Source organism: Notolepis coatsorum (assembly GCF_963971535.1).
Source record: "Notolepis coatsorum genome assembly, chromosome: 5".
In the NCBI taxonomy this organism is placed as follows: Eukaryota; Metazoa; Chordata; class Actinopteri; order Aulopiformes; family Paralepididae; genus Notolepis; species Notolepis coatsorum.
Window position 1 is genome coordinate 187,734,367 of NC_140169.1, and position 19,660 is coordinate 187,754,026.

The 19,660-nt window shown below is 46.9% G+C and overlaps 1 protein-coding gene across 1 annotated transcript in view; it reads right to left on the reverse strand.

Annotated features, from left to right (window-relative positions):
• Positions 1-19,660, reverse strand: part of slc9a2 (solute carrier family 9 member 2) — a 41,108-nt gene that overhangs the window by 15,120 nt on the left and 6,328 nt on the right. Inside the window, exons 4-8 of the mRNA XM_084313874.1 lie at positions 14,130-14,380; positions 12,957-13,174; positions 3,758-3,957; positions 2,430-2,519; positions 2,274-2,344 (exon numbers count right to left, since the gene is read on the reverse strand). Of these exons, the coding sequence (XP_084170000.1) occupies positions 2,274-2,344; positions 2,430-2,519; positions 3,758-3,957; positions 12,957-13,174; positions 14,130-14,380 (830 nt within the window). The remainder of the gene's footprint in view (positions 1-2,273; positions 2,345-2,429; positions 2,520-3,757; positions 3,958-12,956; positions 13,175-14,129; positions 14,381-19,660) is intronic.

A 19,660-nucleotide genomic window follows, 5' to 3' on the forward strand; every position in this document is an offset into this window, starting at 1 on the left:
AAGAAACACTAACAAACTGAACAAGCTGGTGAGGAAGGCTAGTAGTGGGAGTCAAACTGGACAACCGAGAGTAGGACGAGAAATAAGCTGGACTGGACAGTATCCTGGAGAACCCCTCCCATCCCCCCTACGAGGAGCTAGCTAAGATGAGGAGCACATTCGGCGATAGACTCACTCACCCCCCCCCCCTTCCCAATTCAGGTTCTATCCTTTAAATGCCTCTGGCAGGGGAGCGGCTGGGTAGTGTAGAGGTCTAAGCACTCATCTACCACCACAGAGACCCGGGTACAATTCCCAGCAGCAGTACCTCTGACTTGGTCAGTCCCTACGAACACAATCGGCAGTGTTCACAGGTGGGAAGCCAGTGGGTTTACGAGTCCTGGTAGTTGCAACAGTGACTCATACTAGTCGGTCAGGGTGCCTGTTCAGCAGGGAGAGGATCTGGGAGAGATAGCATGTAGTGGTCTACACCCTGCCCAGACTGACAGTAGGGCAGCGTGTGGTAGTCTACACCCTCCCCAGACAGACAGTAGGGTGGTCTACACCCTCCCCAGACAGACAGTAGGGTGGTCTACACCCTCCCCAGACAGACAGTAGGGTGGTCTACACCCTCCCCAGACTGACAGTAGGGTGGTCTACACCCTCCCCAGACTGACAGTAGGGCAGCACAACGACCAGGGGGGGGGAAGTGGCATAAGGTTGGAGATCTCACCCTGGACATTGATGGCTACTCCATCTGCCCTTCACCAAAGGTCCGCAACCTGGGCGTCATCCTGGACTCCACCCTTTCCTACCAAGCCCACGTCAGTTCCATCACCAAATACGCCTTCCATCACCTCAGAAACATCTCCAGACTCCGACCATCACTCTCCGACTCCACAGCAGAGACCCTCATCCATGCCTTCATCACCTCCTGCCTGGACTACTGTAACAGGGTCCTGTCCGGGGTTCCAAGCAAAACCCTGGACAGGCTCCAGTACGTTCAAAGCCCAGCTGCCAGGGTTTTCACCCGCACCAAATCCTGGCAGCACATCACCCCCACCCTCATCCACCTTCACTGGCTCCCCATCAAATCCTGCATCACATACAAAACCCTCCTCATCACTTACAAGTCCCTCCATGCTCTGGCACCTCAGTACCTCACTGACCTCCTCCACCCCTACACTCAGTCACGGTCCCTGCGATCCTCAGACACTGGTCAGCTCTCCATTCCCCAAACCAGACTGCGGACCTTTGGGGACAGAGCTTTCAGCGTGGCAGCTCCCACCCCGCAGAACTCTGGACTGCTTCAAAAAAACGTCAAAACTCACCTCTTTAACACGCCATTTGACCCCTAGCTTGCTATATTTAATGTTGTGTGTCTGTCTACCATGTTTGTCTCTTGTCTGTTATTGCCCTATGTAAAGCGACCTTAGTTTTCATGAAAGGTGCTATATAAAACCAAGTTATTTTTATTATTATTACTATTATTATAACGACTAAATTGGGGGTAGGGAGAGAGAGTGAAAAAAATACCTCTGGCAGAAAAGAGCAAACTATTCTTTCCACAACATGTTTTGACAACATATAACCCGACTTAACATCTAAATGCAGACTACTAGAGAAACCTGTTCCACTAGCCGACCACTATGTGTGTCAGCAAAAATACAAAGAGCAAAAAGGGGAGGTTATGTAGAAGTAAAGTGACAAGTAACAGGGAATGAGGAAGCTGGTAGGCTACTGTGTGCACCTGAAACAGAGGAGCATATGGGTGAAAGAGTCATGGGAGCTGAGAGAGACCAAGAAACGGGTTTTAGAGCTATAGAGAGAAAAGTATATGCCTTTCTGTCATTGGGAAGAAGTTGAACCCGACACCAAATTCTAGAGAACCATCGGCCGAACATTCCCACCCTTAACAATGGTATCGCCAAACAAAACCACAAAGAGGGAAATCTAGAGCACACCACGTGAGCTGGTCTGTTTGAAGCAGGCGTCTCGTTTACAGTGTCATTTGAAAAACAGGTTTTTACCTCAAACGGCTGTTCCTTCCCATTTCCTGAATTTCCCCAAGGGGATCAACAAAGGAATACCTTATTTTATCTTATTCGAATTAAATGATCTGAAGGAAGTAACAGCTTCGCATTAAGTACCTAATTTGTACCAACTGTGCTAACGACTGGAAAGAAATTTAATACCTTTCAAAGTGTAGTGGGGCAGTTAAATGTATTGCAGTTTTACGACTAGTACCGGTGTGTTAATGAGCAGAATGCGATAAAAGGGAAGCGTTCTCTTACTTGTCTTTCCAGTAGAAGTGACTCCACTGTCCACAGAGGTCCTCTATGCCAGCGACGGTATGTTCTATGAGCTGAGGGCAGAAAGAAACAGCTGTTCATCCTGTATACAGAAACAGACTGTCCACTGATGCAGATAAATCACAACCTGTGACATACCCTGCAGTGGATCTCCGCGTTGATGGTGTCAAGGTTGCGGTTGGTTCTGCGGACATTGATGAACTCGATCAGGGGTCGGATACTGATGCCCTGTGGAGCAGAGACGCAGGTTAGTGTCACAATAGAGCGTACAGTTCATCTTAGTGACTGAACAGAATGTATAGAGCCGAGGCGTGGCGGCGCGAAAACGCAAATTACGATCGTTAAATACTTGACCTGCCAACATTTTACCTGCTTCGTTCATACTTGAAAATACTGGAAAAGATAATCGCTTGCGGCTGGGTGGCGCAGCAGACATTGCGCTTGTCACCAACGCAAGAGACACCGGTCTCGAATCCGGCTGTCAGCGTTGCCTCCGGCTTGGGCCGGCCGTCATACTGACTCAATTGGCAGAGTCAGCGGGAGGGAAGTCGATGGGTGGTAATCTGGTCATGGTAAACAGCGACTCCTACAGGTCGGTCAGGGCGCCTGCACAACAAAGACAGGGGATGGCGGGGGCAGTGTGAGCCTCCCACACGTTACACCTCGCCAATGAGAGTCCGCGCTGGCAGGTGAAAAGAAGTGGCCTGCTGCCTCCACATGTGATTCGGAGGAGACATGTGATGGGCTTCTATCCTCCCTACGACCGGCCAGTGGGGGGAACATGCAAGCAACGATCAGGACAGGGGAGGGAGAATTGGCACAAGAGGAAATTGGGATGGGAGAAAAATCACAGAAAAAGGAGGAGAAAAAGTAGGTAAAAAAAATAAAATAATTGCTTTTGTGCATAGATCACTAGATTTATCAGTTTATAATATGCCGCATTTCACTGCTGGTATAGTGCGGTGAAATACCACAACATGGGCTGACGTCAGCCGACATGTGTAGTGACGGTCAGCAGTATGGGGTTGCAGTACGGGTAGCGTGTGTTGTACCTACCCCCAGAGCTATAGCTAAATGAGCATGCGGTGGTGTGCTCCGCACTGGTCCATTGGAAGTGGAAAAAGGTAAACAAAGTGGGAGCACCGATTTTGACATGGTACGGCAAGGTAGCGAGAATGAGCCATATTATTATATTTCTCCAGACCCAGCTGCCCTCTTGGCAGAGCCTAATGCGTGGCCAGCAGAAGCAAAAAGTCTGCAATACTTTCGCCATTCACAATATGAAAGAAATCCAGCAATGCGATCACACAGATAGACAATGAATGGTAAATATTTGTAAATTGCCCAGTCCTGCATGAAACCGACCTACCACGCAACAAGACAACGTATGAAATGTCACTAAGACATTTCTGCGTACACTATTTGCGGCAAATTCATAAAGAATTCACACACAAACCCTCCCTTACCTGAATAAAGACAGTGAAGAGAATGACCACAATGGTGGCGGTGATGAAGAGCTGTCTGCGGCCAATGTTATCAGGGAGTGTGAAGGCCAGGGCGAAGGAGATTGCTCCCCGCAGGCCACCGTAGGCCAGGCCAAACTGGTCTTTGAGGTTGAAGGGGATGGTGCGGAAAGGGTTAATGATCTGAGTCAGCACCAGGATACCTGGGAGGGAAGAGGCAGATCAGTCAACAAACATGTTTACTTTCAATTCCATGTTCGACCAGAACGGTTTCTCTCACAACTCCTTACAGTTAAAGGAACACATACAAATAATATAAGTAAGACAAAGACATTTTAGTCAAACCAAAGTCTCCAATTGGACCACTAAGCGCTCCCCACATTATTTTGGTATCGCAATGCATGCTGGGACAGCAAAGCTTGGATTCTTGCTTTTAAGCTCTTTGATTGCCTCCACTTTTCCTCCACTCCACAGTATGGCTCACTCGGTATTGGGACATTAAACATAGAGGTGGCTCAAGTAAACAAACAAAATGTAGTTCAACTAAATAAGACTCGTGCACATCTAGTTGGACCCCGACTGGAGGTGCAGGTCAGCGCAAGAGAGATGTATAAAGCTAAAAGTAGAAAACCTTCAAAAGAAGGGGCCACACACTCCTCAGGACTGATTTAGCTTTTTTATTTGTTTGGTGCACAACGCTCAACCAGTCCTCACCCAGCTCTCTCCTCATCCAGTCCTCACCCAGCTCTCTCCTCAACCAGTCCTCACCTAGCTCTCTCCTCAACCAGTCCTCACCCAGCTCTCTCCTCAACCAGTCCTCACCCAGCTCTCTCCTCAACCAGTCCTCACCTAGCTCTCTCCTCAACCAGTCCTCACCCAGCTCTCTCCTCATCCAGTCCTCACCCAGCTCTCTCCTCAACCAGTCCTCACCCAGCTCTCTCCTCAACCAGTCCTCACCCAGCTCTCTCCTCATCCAGTCCTCACCTAGCTCTCTCCTCAACCAGTCCTCACCTAGCTCTCTCCTCACCAGCTCTCTCCTCAACAGCTCTCTCCTCAATCAGCTCTCTCCTCATCCAGCTCTCTCCTCATCCAGCTCTCTCCTCAACCAACACTCTCCTCAACGAACACTCTCCTCAACCAACACTCTCCTCAACCAACTCTCCTCAACCAACACTCTCCTCAACCAGCTCTCTCCTCAACCAACACTCTCCTCAACCAGCTCTCTCCTCAACCAACACTCTCCTCAACCAACTCTCTCCTCAACCAACACTCTCCTCAACCAACACTCTCCTCAACCAGCTCTCTCCTCAACCAACACTCTCCTCAACCAGCTCTCTCCTCAACCAACACTCTCCTCAACCAACACTCTCCTCAACCAGCTCTCTCCTCAATCAGCTCTCTCCTCAACCAACACTCTCCTCAACCAACTCTCTCCTCAACCAACACTCTCCTCAACCAACACTCTCCTCAACCAACTCTCCTCAACCAACACTCTCCTCAACCAACTCTCCTCAACCAACACTCTCCTCAACCAACTCTCTCCTCAACCAACACTCTCCTCAACCAACACTCTCCTCAACCAACTCTCCTCAACCAACACTCTCCTCAATCAGCTCTCTCCTCATCCAGCTCTCTCCTCATCCAGCTCTCTCCTCAACCAACACTCTCCTCAACCAACACTCTCCTCAACCAACACTCTCCTCAACCAGCTCTCTCCTCAACCAACACTCTCCTCAACCAACACTCTCCTCAACCAGCTCTCTCCTCAACCAACACTCTCCTCAAACAACACTCTCCTCAAACAACTCTCTCCTCAACCAACACTCTCCTCAACCAACACTCTTCTCAACCAGCTCTCTCCTCAACCAGCTCTCTCCTCAACCAACACTCTCCTCAACCAACACTCTCCTCAACCAACACTCTCCTCAACCAACACTCTCCTCAACCAACACTCTCCTCAACCAACACTCTCCTCAACCAACACTCTCCTCAACCAACACTCTCCTCAACCAACACTCTCCACAAACAACACTCTCCTCAAACAACACTCTCCTCAAACAACACTCTCCTCAAACAACACTCTCCTCAACCAACTCTCTCCTCAAACAACAGTCTCAACACTCTCCTCAACCAGCTCTCTCCTCAACCAACACTCTCCTCAACCAACACTCTCCTCAACCAACACTCTCCTCAAACAACACTCTCCTCAACCAACACTCTCCTCAAACAACACTCTCCACAAACAACACTCTCCTCAAACAACACTCTCCTCAAACAACACTCTCCTCAAACAACACTCTCCTCAACCAACACTCTCCTCAAACAACACTCTCCTCAACCAACACTCTCCTCATCCAACACTCTCCTCAAACAACTCTCTCCTCATCCAACACTCTCCTCATCCAACACTCTCCTCAAACAACTCTCTCCTCAACCAACTCTCTCCTCATCCAACACTCTCCTCAAACAACTCTCTCCTCAACCAGCTCTCTCCTCATCCAACACTCTCCTCAAACAACTCTCTCCTCATCCAACACTCTCCTCATCCAACACTCTCCTCAAACAACTCTCTCCTCAACCAGCTCTCTCCTCAATCAGCACTCTCCTCAATCAGCACTCTCCTCAACCAACACTCTCCTCAACCAACACTCTCCTCAACCAACACTCTCCTCAACCAAAACTCTCCTCAACCAACACTCTCCTCAACCAACACTCTCCTCAACCAACACTCTCCTCAACCAGCTCTCTCCTCAACCAACACTCTCCTCAACCAACACTCTCCTCAAACACTCTCCTCATCCAGCTCTCTCCTCAACCGACACTCTCCTCAACCAACACTCTCCTCAACCAGCTCTCTCCTCAAACAACTCTCTCCCCAACCAGCTCTCTCCTCATCCAACACTCTCCTCAACCAGCTCTCTCCTCAACCAACACTCTCCTCAAACAACTCTCTCCCCAACCAGCTCTCTCCTCAACCAACACTCTCCTCAACCAGCTCTCTCCCCAACCAGCTCTCTCCTCATCCAACACTCTCCTCAACCAACACTCTCCTCAAACAACTCTCTCCCCAACCAACACTCTCCTCATCCAACACTCTCCTCAACCAACTCTCTCCTCAACCAACTCTCTCCTCAACCAACACTCTCCTCAAACAACACTCTCCTCAACCAACACTCTCCTCATCCAACACTCTCCTCAACCAACTCTCTCCTCAACCAACTCTCTCCTCAACCAACACTCTCCTCAAACAACTCTCTCCCCAACCAACACTCTCCTCATCCAACACTCTCCTCAACCAACTCTCTCCTCAACCAACACTCTCCTCAACCAACTCTCTCCTCAACCAACTCTCTCCTCAACCAACACTCTCCTCAACCAACTCTCTCCTCAACCAACTCTCCTCAACCAACTCTCCTCAACAAACTCTCCTCAAACAACTCTCTCCCCAACCAACACTCTCCTCATCCAACACTCTCCTCAACCAACTCTCTCCTCAACCAACACTCTCCTCAAACAACTCTCTCCCCAACCAACACTCTCCTCATCCAACACTCTCCTCAACCAACTCTCTCCCCAACCAACACTCTCCTCATCCAACACTCTCCTCAACCAACTCTCTCCTCAACCAACACTCTCCTCAACCAACTCTCTCCTCAACCAACTCTCTCCTCAACCAACACTCTCCTCAAACAACACTCTCCTCAAACAACACTCTCCTCAACAAACTCTCCTCAACCAACTCTCTCCTCAACCAGCTCTCTCCTCAACCAACACTCTCCCCAACCAGCTCTCTCCTCAACCAACACTCTCCTCAACCAACACTCTCCTCAACCAACACTCTCCTCAAACAACACTCTCCTCAAACAACACTCTCCTCAAACAACACTCTCCTCAAACAACACTCTCCTCAAACAACACTCTCCTCAAACAACACTCTCAACACTCTCCTCAACCAGCTCTCTCCTCAACCAGGTCTCTCCTCATCCAACACTCTCCTCAAACAACTCTCTCCTCATCCAACACTCTCCTCAACCAACACTCTCCTCAAACAACACTCTCCTCAACCAACACTCTCCTCAACCAACACTCTCCTCAAACAACTCTCTCCTCAACCAACTCTCTCCTCAACCAACACTCTCCTCAAACAACACTCTCCTCAACCAACACTCTCCTCAACCAACACTCTCCTCAACCAGCTCTCTCCTCAACCAACACTCTCCTCAACCAACACTCTCCTCAACCAACACTCTCCTCAAACAACACTCTCCTCAAACAACACTCTCCTCAACCAACACTCTCCTGAACCAACTCTCTCCTCAACCAACACTCTCCTCAAACAACACTCTCCTCAACCAACACTCTCCTCAACCAACTCTCTCCTGAACCAACTCTCTCCTCAACCAACACTCTCCTCAACCAACTCTCTCCTCAACCAGCTCTCTCCTCAACCAACACTCTCCTCAACCAACACTCTCCTCAACCAGCTCTCTCCTCAACCAACACTCTCCTCATCCAACTCTCTCCTCAACCAACTCTCTCCTCAACCAACACTCTCCTCAAACAACACTCTCCTCAAACAACACTCTCCTCAAACAACACTCTCCTCAAACAACTCTCTCCTCAACCAACACTCTCCTCAACCAACACTCTCCTCAAACAACACTCTCCTCAAACAACACTCTCCTCAAACAACACTCTCCTCAAACAACACTCTCCTCAAACAACACTCTCCTCAAACAACACTCTCCTCAAACAACACTCTCCTCAAACAACACTCTCCTCAAACAACTCTCTCCTCAAACAACACTCTCCTCAAACAACTCTCTCCTCAACCAACACTCTCCTCAACCAACTCTCTCCTCAACCAGCTCTCTCCTCAACCAACACTCTCCTCAACCAACTCTCTCCTCAACCAACACTCTCCTCAACCAACACTCTCCTCAACCAACACTCTCCTCAAACAACACTCTCCTCAAACAACACTCTCCTCAACCAACACTCTCCTCAAACAACACTCTCCTCAACCAACTCTCTCCTGAACCAACTCTCTCCTCAACCAACACTCTCCTCAACCAACACTCCTCAACCAACACTCTCCTCAACCAACACTCTCCTCAACCAGCTCTCTCCTCAACCAACACTCTCCTCAACCAACACTCTCCTCAACCAACACTCTCCTCAACCAACACTCTCCTCAAACAACACTCTCCTCAAACAACACTCTCCTCAACCAACACTCTCCTCAAACAACACTCTCCTCAAACAACACTCTCCTCAAACAACACTCTCCTCAAACAACACTCTCCTCAAACAACACTCTCCTCAAACAACACTCTCCTCAAACAACACTCTCCTCAACCAACACTCTCCTCAAACAACACTCTCCTCAACCAACACTCTCCTCAACCAACACTCTCCTCATCCAACACTCTCCTCAAACAACTCTCCTCATCCAACACTCTCCTCATCCAACACTCTCCTCATCCAACACTCTCCTCAAACAACTCTCTCCTCAACCAACTCTCTCCTCATCCAACACTCTCCTCAAACAACTCTCTCCTCAACCAGCTCTCTCCTCATCCAACACTCTCCTCAAACAACTCTCTCCTCATCCAACACTCTCCTCAAACAACTCTCTCCTCAACCAACTCTCTCCTCATCCAACACTCTCCTCAAACAACTCTCTCCTCAACCAGCTCTCTCCTCATCCAACACTCTCCTCAAACAACTCTCTCCTCATCCAACACTCTCCTCAACCAGCTCTCTCCTCAATCAGCACTCTCCTCAATCAGCACTCTCCTCAACCAACACTCTCCTCAACCAACACTCTCCTCAACCAACACTCTCCTCAACCAACACTCTCCTCAACCAAAACTCTCCTCAACCAACACTCTCCTCAACCAGCTCTCTCCTCAACCAACACTCTCCTCAACCAACACTCTCCTCAAACACTCTCCTCATCCAGCTCTCTCCTCAACCGACACTCTCCTCAACCAGCTCTCTCCTCATCCAACACTCTCCTCAACCAGCTCTCTCCTCAACCAACACTCTCCTCAAACAACTCTCTCCCCAACCAGCTCTCTCCTCAACCAACACTCTCCTCAACCAGCTCTCTCCCCAACCAGCTCTCTCCTCATCCAACACTCTCCTCAACCAACACTCTCCTCAAACAACTCTCTCCCCAACCAACACTCTCCTCATCCAACACTCTCCTCAACCAACTCTCTCCTCAACCAACTCTCTCCTCAACCAACACTCTCCTCAAACAACACTCTCCTCAACCAACACTCTCCTCATCCAACACTCTCCTCAACCAACTCTCTCCTCAACCAACTCTCTCCTCAACCAACACTCTCCTCAAACAACTCTCTCCCCAACCAACACTCTCCTCATCCAACACTCTCCTCAACCAACTCTCTCCTCAACCAACACTCTCCTCAACCAACTCTCTCCTCAACCAACTCTCTCCTCAACCAACACTCTCCTCAACCAACTCTCTCCTCAAACAACTCTCCTCAACCAACTCTCCTCAACAAACTCTCCTCAAACAACTCTCTCCCCAACCAACACTCTCCTCATCCAACACTCTCCTCAACCAACTCTCTCCTCAACCAACACTCTCCTCAAACAACTCTCTCCCCAACCAACACTCTCCTCATCCAACACTCTCCTCAACCAACTCTCTCCCCAACCAACACTCTCCTCATCCAACACTCTCCTCAACCAACTCTCTCCTCAACCAACACTCTCCTCAACCAACTCTCTCCTCAACCAACTCTCTCCTCAACCAACACTCTCCTCAACCAACTCTCTCCTCAACCAACTCTCCTCAACAAACTCTCCTCAACCAACTCTCTCCTCAACCAGCTCTCTCCTCAACCAACACTCTCCCCAACCAGCTCTCTCCTCAACCAACACTCTCCTCAACCAACACTCTCCTCAACCAACACTCTCCTCAAACAACACTCTCCTCAAACAACACTCTCCTCAAACAACACTCTCCTCAAACAACACTCTCCTCAAACAACACTCTCCTCAAACAACACTCTCCTCAAACAACACTCTCAACACTCTCCTCAACCAGCTCTCTCCTCATCCAACACTCTCCTCAAACAACTCTCTCCTCATCCAACACTCTCCTCAACCAACACTCTCCTCAAACAACTCTCTCCTCATCCAACACTCTCCTCAACCAACACTCTCCTCAACCAACACTCTCCTCAAACAACTCTCTCCTCAACCAACTCTCTCCTCAACCAACACTCTCCTCAAACAACACTCTCCTCAACCAACACTCTCCTCAACCAACACTCTCCTCAACCAACACTCTCCTCAACCAGCTCTCTCCTCAACCAACACTCTCCTCAACCAACACTCTCCTCAACCAACACTCTCCTCAACCAACACTCTCCTCAACCAGCTCTCTCCTCAACCAACACTCTCCTCAACCAACTCTCTCCTCAACCAGCTCTCTCCTCAACCAACACTCTCCTCAACCAACACTCTCCTCAACCAACTCTCTCCTCAACCAACACTCTCCTCAACCAACTCTCTCCTCAACCAACACTCTCCTCAACCAACTCTCTCCTCAACCAACTCTCTCCTCAACCAACTCTCTCCTCAACCAACACTCTCCTCAACCAACTCTCTCCTCAACCAACACTCTCCTCAACCAACTCTCTCCTCAACCAACACTCTCCTCAACCAACACTCTCCTCAACCAACTCTCTCCTCAACCAACACTCTCCTCAACCAACACTCTCCTCAACCAACTCTCTCCTCAACCAACACTCTCCTCAAACAACACTCTCCTCAAACAACACTCTCCTCAAACAACACTCTCCTCAAACAACACTCTCCTCAAACAACACTCTCCTCAAACAACACTCTCCTCAAACAACACTCTCCTCAAACAACACTCTCCTCAAACAACACTCTCCTCAAACAACACTCTCCTCAACCAACTCTCTCCTCAACCAGCTCTCTGCTCATCCAACACTCTCCTCAACCAACACTCTCCTCAAACAACACTCTCCTCAACCAACACTCTCCTCATCCAGCTCTCTCCTCAACCAACACTCTCCTCAACCAGCTCTCTCCTCAACCAACACTCCTCAACCAATACTCTCCTCAACCAACTCTATCCTCAACCAACTCTCCTCAACCAGCTCTCTCCTCAACCAGCTCTCTCCTCAATCAGCTCTCCCCTCAACCAACTCTCTCCTCATCCAGCTCTCTCCTCAACCAACACTCTCCTCAACCAGCTCTCTCCTCAACCAACTCTCCCCTCAACCAACACTCTCCTCATCCAGCTCTCTCCTCAACCAGCTCTCTCCTCAACCAGCTCTCTCCTCAACCAGCTCTCTCCTCAACCAGCTCTCTCCTCAATCAGCCCTCTCCTCAAACAGCTCTCTCCTCAACCAGCTCTCTCCTCAACCAGCCCTCTCCTCAACCAGCTCTCTCCTCAACCAACCCTCTCCTCAACCAGCTCTCTCCTCAACCAGCTCTCTCCTCAACCAGCTCTCTCCTCAACCAGCTCTCTCCTCAACCAGCTCTCTCCTCAACCAGCTCTCTCCTCAACCAGCTCTCTCCTCAATCAGCCCTCTCCTCAATCAGCTCTCTCCTCAATCAGCCCTATCCTCAATCAGCGCTCTCCTCAATCAGCTCTCTCCTCAATCAGCTCTCTCCTCAATCAGCTCTCTCCTCAACCAACACTCTCCCCAACCACCTTTCTCCTCAACCAGCTCTCTCCTCAATCAGCTCTCTCCTCAACCAACACTCTCCTCAACCAGCTCTCTCCTCAACCAACACTCTCCTCAACCAGCTCTCTCCTCAACCAGCTCTCTCCTCAACCAGCTCTCTCCTCAACCAGCTCTCTCCTCAACCAGCTCTCTCCTCAACCAGCTCTCTCCTCAACCAGCTCTCCTCAACCAGCTCTCTCCTCAATCAGCTCTATCCTCAATCAGCTCTATCCTCAATCAGCCCTCTCCTCAATCAGCTCTCTCCTCAATCAGCTCTCTCCTCAATCAGCTCTCTTCTCAATCAGCTCTCTCCTCAATCAGCTCTCTCCTCAATAAGCCCTCTCCTCAATCAGCTCTCTCCTCAATCAGCTCTCTCCTCAATCAGCTCTCTCCTCAATCAGCTCTCTCCTCAATCAGCTCTCTCCTCAATCAGCTCTCTCCTCAACCAGCTCTCTCCTTACCCAATCCTCTCCACACGAAGGTAAACAGCAGCGTGAAGAGGATATAGCCCCAGTTCCACTCGTGCTCCGTCGTCACAGTGACCACGCCCAGGAAGAAGAAGATGAGGGTCTCAGAGATGGAGCCCAGCATTTTGATCACGTGTCGGATGGTGGTGCAGGAACGCTGAGACACGTTCTCCTCCACATAATACTTCATGGTCAGGGCACAGGTCACGATGCTGTGAAGATATAAGATGCAGATTATATGTCCGTTTCTATGCTTTTGTTGTGGTGGAACTATCCATGATGTATTGTGTTTGATGTATGTTTTGCAATTTTTTTTTAAATGTTCTAACTTCTGAAAAAGTGTCATCTACTCATACAAATGAATTGCTGGTGTTAAAAGGAAAATTCAAATAACGGATTTCAAAAGCTCACAAATGTATTCACAAATAACTTTTTGGAAATAGTAAGTAATGGCCGAAAATAGTTATAGGTAGGCTATGTTTTATTTATTTTTTAGATGTGAAGGATACCTATATATCACTAACTCACTCAGAGAGAGCACAAATAGGTCCCGCCCACACAGAGGGGGAAACATTCCATCGCTCTCCATTAACTTTGTATTGTGCGACAGTGCCTCCGGCGCGACCAATCCCAAATCGATCGGCACTTTCTCCGCCGAGCTATAGTTGCTTTTTCGCACCTACTCCCGAACTACGCATGCGCAGATTGATTAACATAAGACTCCGTGGGCAATCTCAGTTCGGGAGTAGATGCGGAAAAGTGACTATAGCTCGGCAGAGAAAGTGCCAATCGACTTGGAATTGGTCGTTCCTTGTCCAAGAGACTCAGGCGTATAAAACTCTATTGGATCATGTCTCCCGCACCCCCACAGCCGTAGCTACTAGCTACAACCACTTAATGTCAAGGCTCTCATCCACATTCATTCATGTTCTCCCCCCGCTCTCTCTCCCATGATTTCAGAATACCGGAAGTGTTGCCATGACTCGTTGAGCTCCGTCTCCATTCGGTAAACCAGTAGCTCACTCACTTGTGGTTAGCCGCTCTGCCCCTAGTGGCGGCCCACAGGAAATGCACTTTGTGTAAAGAGCTTCCCATCTACACTGCACGTCCCTTTGAAATCAAACCATTCATATATTTCGACGTGAGAGGGTGTGTTAATGTACTCACGCCATGATCGACGATATGGCAAAGAGCTCAGCCACCAGGTAGCACAGGTAGCTGTACATGAATATGAAGAGAGGCTCTATCTCCCGTACGTTGGCAGTGAAGCGCGTGGTGAAGGCGGCCACGAAGCCAAACAGCATGCCAAAGCCAATGCCTCCGAACCCCACCACTAAGAACCGCGCCACCCCCAGGAACACGTCCACCGGCTCCACCACTGGCATCTCGGCCACGAAGTTGAACATGTTGTACAGCACCTGAGGAGACATTTTGATAATCATAAATATTCATTTATACAGCATGAGGCTCATATGTTGCAGAGGTTCAATATGCATTTGAGCCACATCAATAGACACAAAAAGCATCATCTCCACCACATGGTCTGGCTTCCTATTAGAGCAGAGACTGATCAGAAACCTGCTAGCTTGTTTGGGCCTATTCCTCCATAGGCCTGCAATGCTCGAGGCCCAACAGTGACTTTATGAACACCTGTGGAACAAATTACCTGCCGTCGTCAGGGGCGCCTGCTCTGTCGAAGCTTTTAAATCCCTGCTTAAGACCCATCTTTTCTCTCTCTCCTTCAACCTACCCTGATCTCATCTGGTCGGGGACTGACCTTTAGATTAATCTGTCTAATTTAGTTAGGATGTCTATTTTCTCCCATGTCTGCAGACATGGGAGAACCTTTTAACCTCGGTCTCTGTCTCAACCGGTCCCATGGAACAGCTTCATACCACCTTCTGTCTGGCCTGCAGTGCTGAACCTTCTGAGTGACTCCTCCTGCCCCCTCGGGGCATACGGCCCTGAGCTATTGTCTTGTATCTCACCCTGTATCCATACGCTTGCAGTAGTTCTATCTATTACTCTATTTCACAATTTTCTTATATACTATGATTCTACTGTCACCATGTATGCATATGCTCACTACATGTATTTATTGCTCCATCTCCGCCCACTACAAACATGGGAACTCTCTAACCCCTGTCCCAACTCACTTCTATTTGCACGGCACTGTTTGCAATGTGATAATCTGATTTTGCACCGCATACAGGAACACTGAACATGGTAGAATAGATGTTGGTGTATTGCTTCTAAAATATCTGCAGCCACTGGTAATGTTGGAGAGCTCTGGCTTTCAGAGTGGTTTCGAATTATGGATATCAACCTCATCTAGGTTGGGCTGTGTGTGTGTGGGGGGGGTTAAAGTCTCATTCAGAGCACATGTTGAGAAAACAAACTTAAGTTATTGTGACCCATTCAGAAACACTGAGCAAAGAGAATGGTGTAAACAGGACTTAAGAGTGAGTAAACAAGTTGTATATTTAACATCAAAGGCCCAATCCGTGATCCAAATGTCAACAAATGAGTAGCGCGCCATCCAGAGATAAGAAGCAAGTAAGAATGGAGACATGCTTTCATTTTCTAGTTGACCGTCTGGGCTCATGATGCAAGGACTAACACCGGACAACAGGTCAATATGAATATTTCATTGTATTCGATATATTTTGTGGCTGTAGAGTGAAACAGGCATGCTTTATGAGGGCTAAATAAAGTTACAAAAAGCTTCTTTTACATCTATAGATCAACCTCTGCAGGATGAATATAAATACTTCACATATATTTAAACTAAAATTTTAAAAAGATTTATAAACTAAATCACAGATTGGGGACTTTAAGGTGGTTAAGAAAGTGGGTCACCTGAAAGGCAGATAATATATCCAAGAATGTTATCTTGTTCCTTCACAAACTTCAAACTGAAGGTATTCTCTCTAGTGCCCACATCTTTCAGCTAAAGGTAAATGGTAAATGGACTGCCTTTATATAGCGCTTTACAACTTGTGCCTCACATTCATTCACTCACAGCAGTAGGAGCAGTTAAGTGTCTTGCTCAAGGACACTTTAGACACACTGCTGGAGGAGCCGGAATTTTACCGAGATTGATTGATTGATTGAAAACTTTATTAACAGATTGCAGAATGGGTACAATACAGTACAGCTCAATACAAACAATTGTTAAGGTGATGAAGACCAGAAAAATACTTTAGTCTTGTTTACATCAGGGTCCCCCATTTTCAATTCATCAAGACATTTATGACATACAGATATACAGTACCGTTTCATCCTGACATTTATGACATACAAGATATACAAATATACAGTACTGTTTAAGAGAAAGGGATCATAAAAAAATATATATACATTCGAGGGGGAAGAAACTGTACATTGGAGGGGGTTGGGTGGGTGGGTGGTGGGTGGGGGGGAAGTTTGGACATTTACCGGGGCCGGATCCTTCGGATTACCAAACGACTGCTCTACCACCTGAGCCACTGTCCCCCACTATCGCCCCCAAGCAACAACAAAACTATTGGATAAAAGAACGTGGGTGCATCAAAGGTTAGCCCTGGGGAGGGTCGAGTAACTCTAGAGGTGTCTCTCTGGGCAGCCTCTGCTCATATTGGGACAGTTCTGACAGGCTAGCATGACAATTTTCTCAGCATTTCTATCAGGGGTGTAAAAAGTACCCAGAAATTATACGTAAGTAAAGGTATGGGTACAGTCTGAAAATTGTACTCAAGTAAAAGTCAGAGTATCTGGCTAAAAACACACTCGAGTAAAAGTCAAAAAGTTTCTACTTTTAAAATGTAATTCCTCTAATAGTAACCCCGGCTTGTATTTGTTTCAACTGTAGCGGATACCAGGCTTGTATTAGGAGGAGGCATGTATAAGAGAGAGGCCTATATTTCTAATTTTCAAACAGATCATAATGAATAAATCAACATTTTGTGTCAGTTTGAACCCAGTAAAATGTACTGGTTTCATTTATTGAAACCAAGCAAGTACTGTATGAAATACGGTAGTAAACAGTGCAATTACAGGTGGTCAAAAAAAGTTAAATAAAGTAAAATAGTGCAATCACAATACTGGTATAATAATAACTTCGTTTTATACAATTCTGAGGTAGGCTTACTCTCTTGGTAAACATTAACACCATACCATTATATGGTATTTACTGCACAGCCAGGCCAGCATATAACAACAATAACAAAATATATTGCCTATGGTAAATACCATAAAAACATCAACACAGTGCAACAGTGTCAATTTAACTTTAACTTCAACTGAGGTAGACTACCACAATACTGTGGTCCATCCTATTTATTGCCCATTCAAATACCTGTATATAGGCCTATATACAGTTAGGCTAATAACAGTCAAGTTCAGCTGCAAATAATAAAATTAAAAAAATATATACATTAAACCCGGCTTGTATTAGGAGGCCGGCTTATAATTGCTTAGCTCAACAGCGCACCCGGTCATTAATAGAGACCCGGTTTTTAATTGAATACCGGTTACTATTAGAGGAATTACGGTAAGTACTAAAAAGTTAAAGTAAAAAAACTTTTTTCTGACTGTCTATTCTTCTGATAGCAGGTGTTTAATCAAAGATCGCCGCTTTCTAGTCTTGCACAAGGACCAATCAGCATGGGTATGGGCGGGTTAATTTTCCATTGATGGGGATTTGATTGGCTGTTCTTAAATAAAGTGCGGCCGCTAAGGATTTATAACGTTAACATTAATTCGGCCAGAGAAACAAATAATATACTAATTAAAATGGTTGGACCTGCGAGATTTGTACTTTGTAGGTTTTTTTTCTTTTTTTTTTTTTTAAATGTAATTGAGTAAATGTAAAAGTATACAAACCTAATAATACTCAAGTAAAGTACAAATCCCCAAAAACAGTACTTAAGTATTGTAACAAAGTACAATTACTCTGGTACTTTACACCCCTGATTTCTATACACATGCTTGTGTAGGCTCCAAAAGAGTGAATATAAGATAATACTTTTACTACTTTGGCGCAATGAGTTATGATCTCTTCTCGATCAGTAACTGTTCTCTCAGTAAGAAGTTTCAAGTTTCTTTAATAGTTGTCATACAGAAGTACAGAATACTTTCATACAAAATGCTTCTTACTGTTACGCTCCAGAGACTGTGCTAGACAAGATAGTATCAAACAACATAGTATAGCATGTAATTTAGAAGAAGAAAATGAGGTCACAGTGTTCGGTATAGACATATGTACAATGTTCTGAGTTACCATATAATATACAATACTATGCAGTGTACTAATGTACAGTACTATATAGTGCAAAGCAGAAATGGGATGAGGTACAATTTAGGTACAATTTACAGTAAGGTGTACGAGTTGTAGTGCAATCCTTCATCAATAAATATAAAGTGTGGGGAGTGGGTGCTACAGTGTGTTTGTTTAAAGTGGGTGTGTGCTATAAAGTGTGTGGAGTGGGTGCTACAGTGTGTTTGTTTAAAGTGAGTGTGTGCGTGTGGATGTGTGTGCTATGTGCGTTTGGTGGTTGTTGTTGTGTAGTGTTCATTGTTCGTTTAGCAGCCTGATGGCCTGGGGATAGAAGCTTCTTCTGAGTCTTTCTGTGCTCGCCTTGAGACTCCGGTATCGCTTGCCTGACCGCAGCAGTTCAAAGAGGCAGTTGTTCGGGTGACTGGAGTCTTTAATGATTCTCTTAGCCTTGCCCTTGCAACGCTTGTTGTAAATGTTCTGGAGGGTGGGGAGCCCCCCTCCAATTGTGCGTTCGGCTGAACGTGTCACTCTTTGTAGTCTGCTTCGGTCTTGTGCAGTGCTATTCCCAAACCAGGAGGTGATGTTGCCAGTCAAGATGCTCTCTATTGTACATGAGTAGAAGTTCTTAAGGATCTTCTGACTGACTTGGAACTTCCTTAGGCGCCTGAGGAAGTAGAGGCGTTGTCGTGCCTTCTTCACAACACTGTCAATGTGTGTGGTCCATGTCAAGTCCTCGGATATGTAGGCTCCGAGGTACTTAAAACTGTTGACTCTCTCAACCGGTGCCTCGTCGATGCTGAGGGGGCTGTAGTCCTTGACCCCCGACCTCCTGAAGTCCACAATCATCTCCTTTGTTTTGCTGATGTTCAGGGAGAGGCTGTTTTCCTGGCACCATCCCGCCAGGACCTTGACCTCTTCCAGGTAGGCCCTCTCGTCGTTGGCAGAGATCACGCGCCTCGTCATTCCCAGTCTCTAGGGTAAATGTTTGTCTTTACTTCCAGAATCAGCCACTGTGTACTAAACAAAGGGTCCCAACCACTCCCACCGCTAGGCTCAGAACAGGGAAGGAAGTATCGATAGTTAGGTGTGTAAGAATGTGTGTGGGTGGTTGTGTGTGTTCATTTTCAATGCAGTTTAGTTGCAGTTACTTTCCAGAGTGGGGGTTTGCTAGTTTTGTTTAGTTTTTATTGTTTGAAAATGTTTAGTATTTGTTTATATTAGTTTGGGTGGTATTTGTCAGGGACAATACTAAAGATGTTCAGAAGGTATTGTGTAATACAAACACATCACTTTATGAAGGCAAAATGACTTCGTTGTGTAGACCTCACAGTCTCAATAAATGTATGCACCTCAAGCTTGCCTTGTTGACAAATTTCACCAAATTCACTAGGACTAAAACTAAATTAGACATTTTATGTATATTTTAAAATTGTATTTTAGT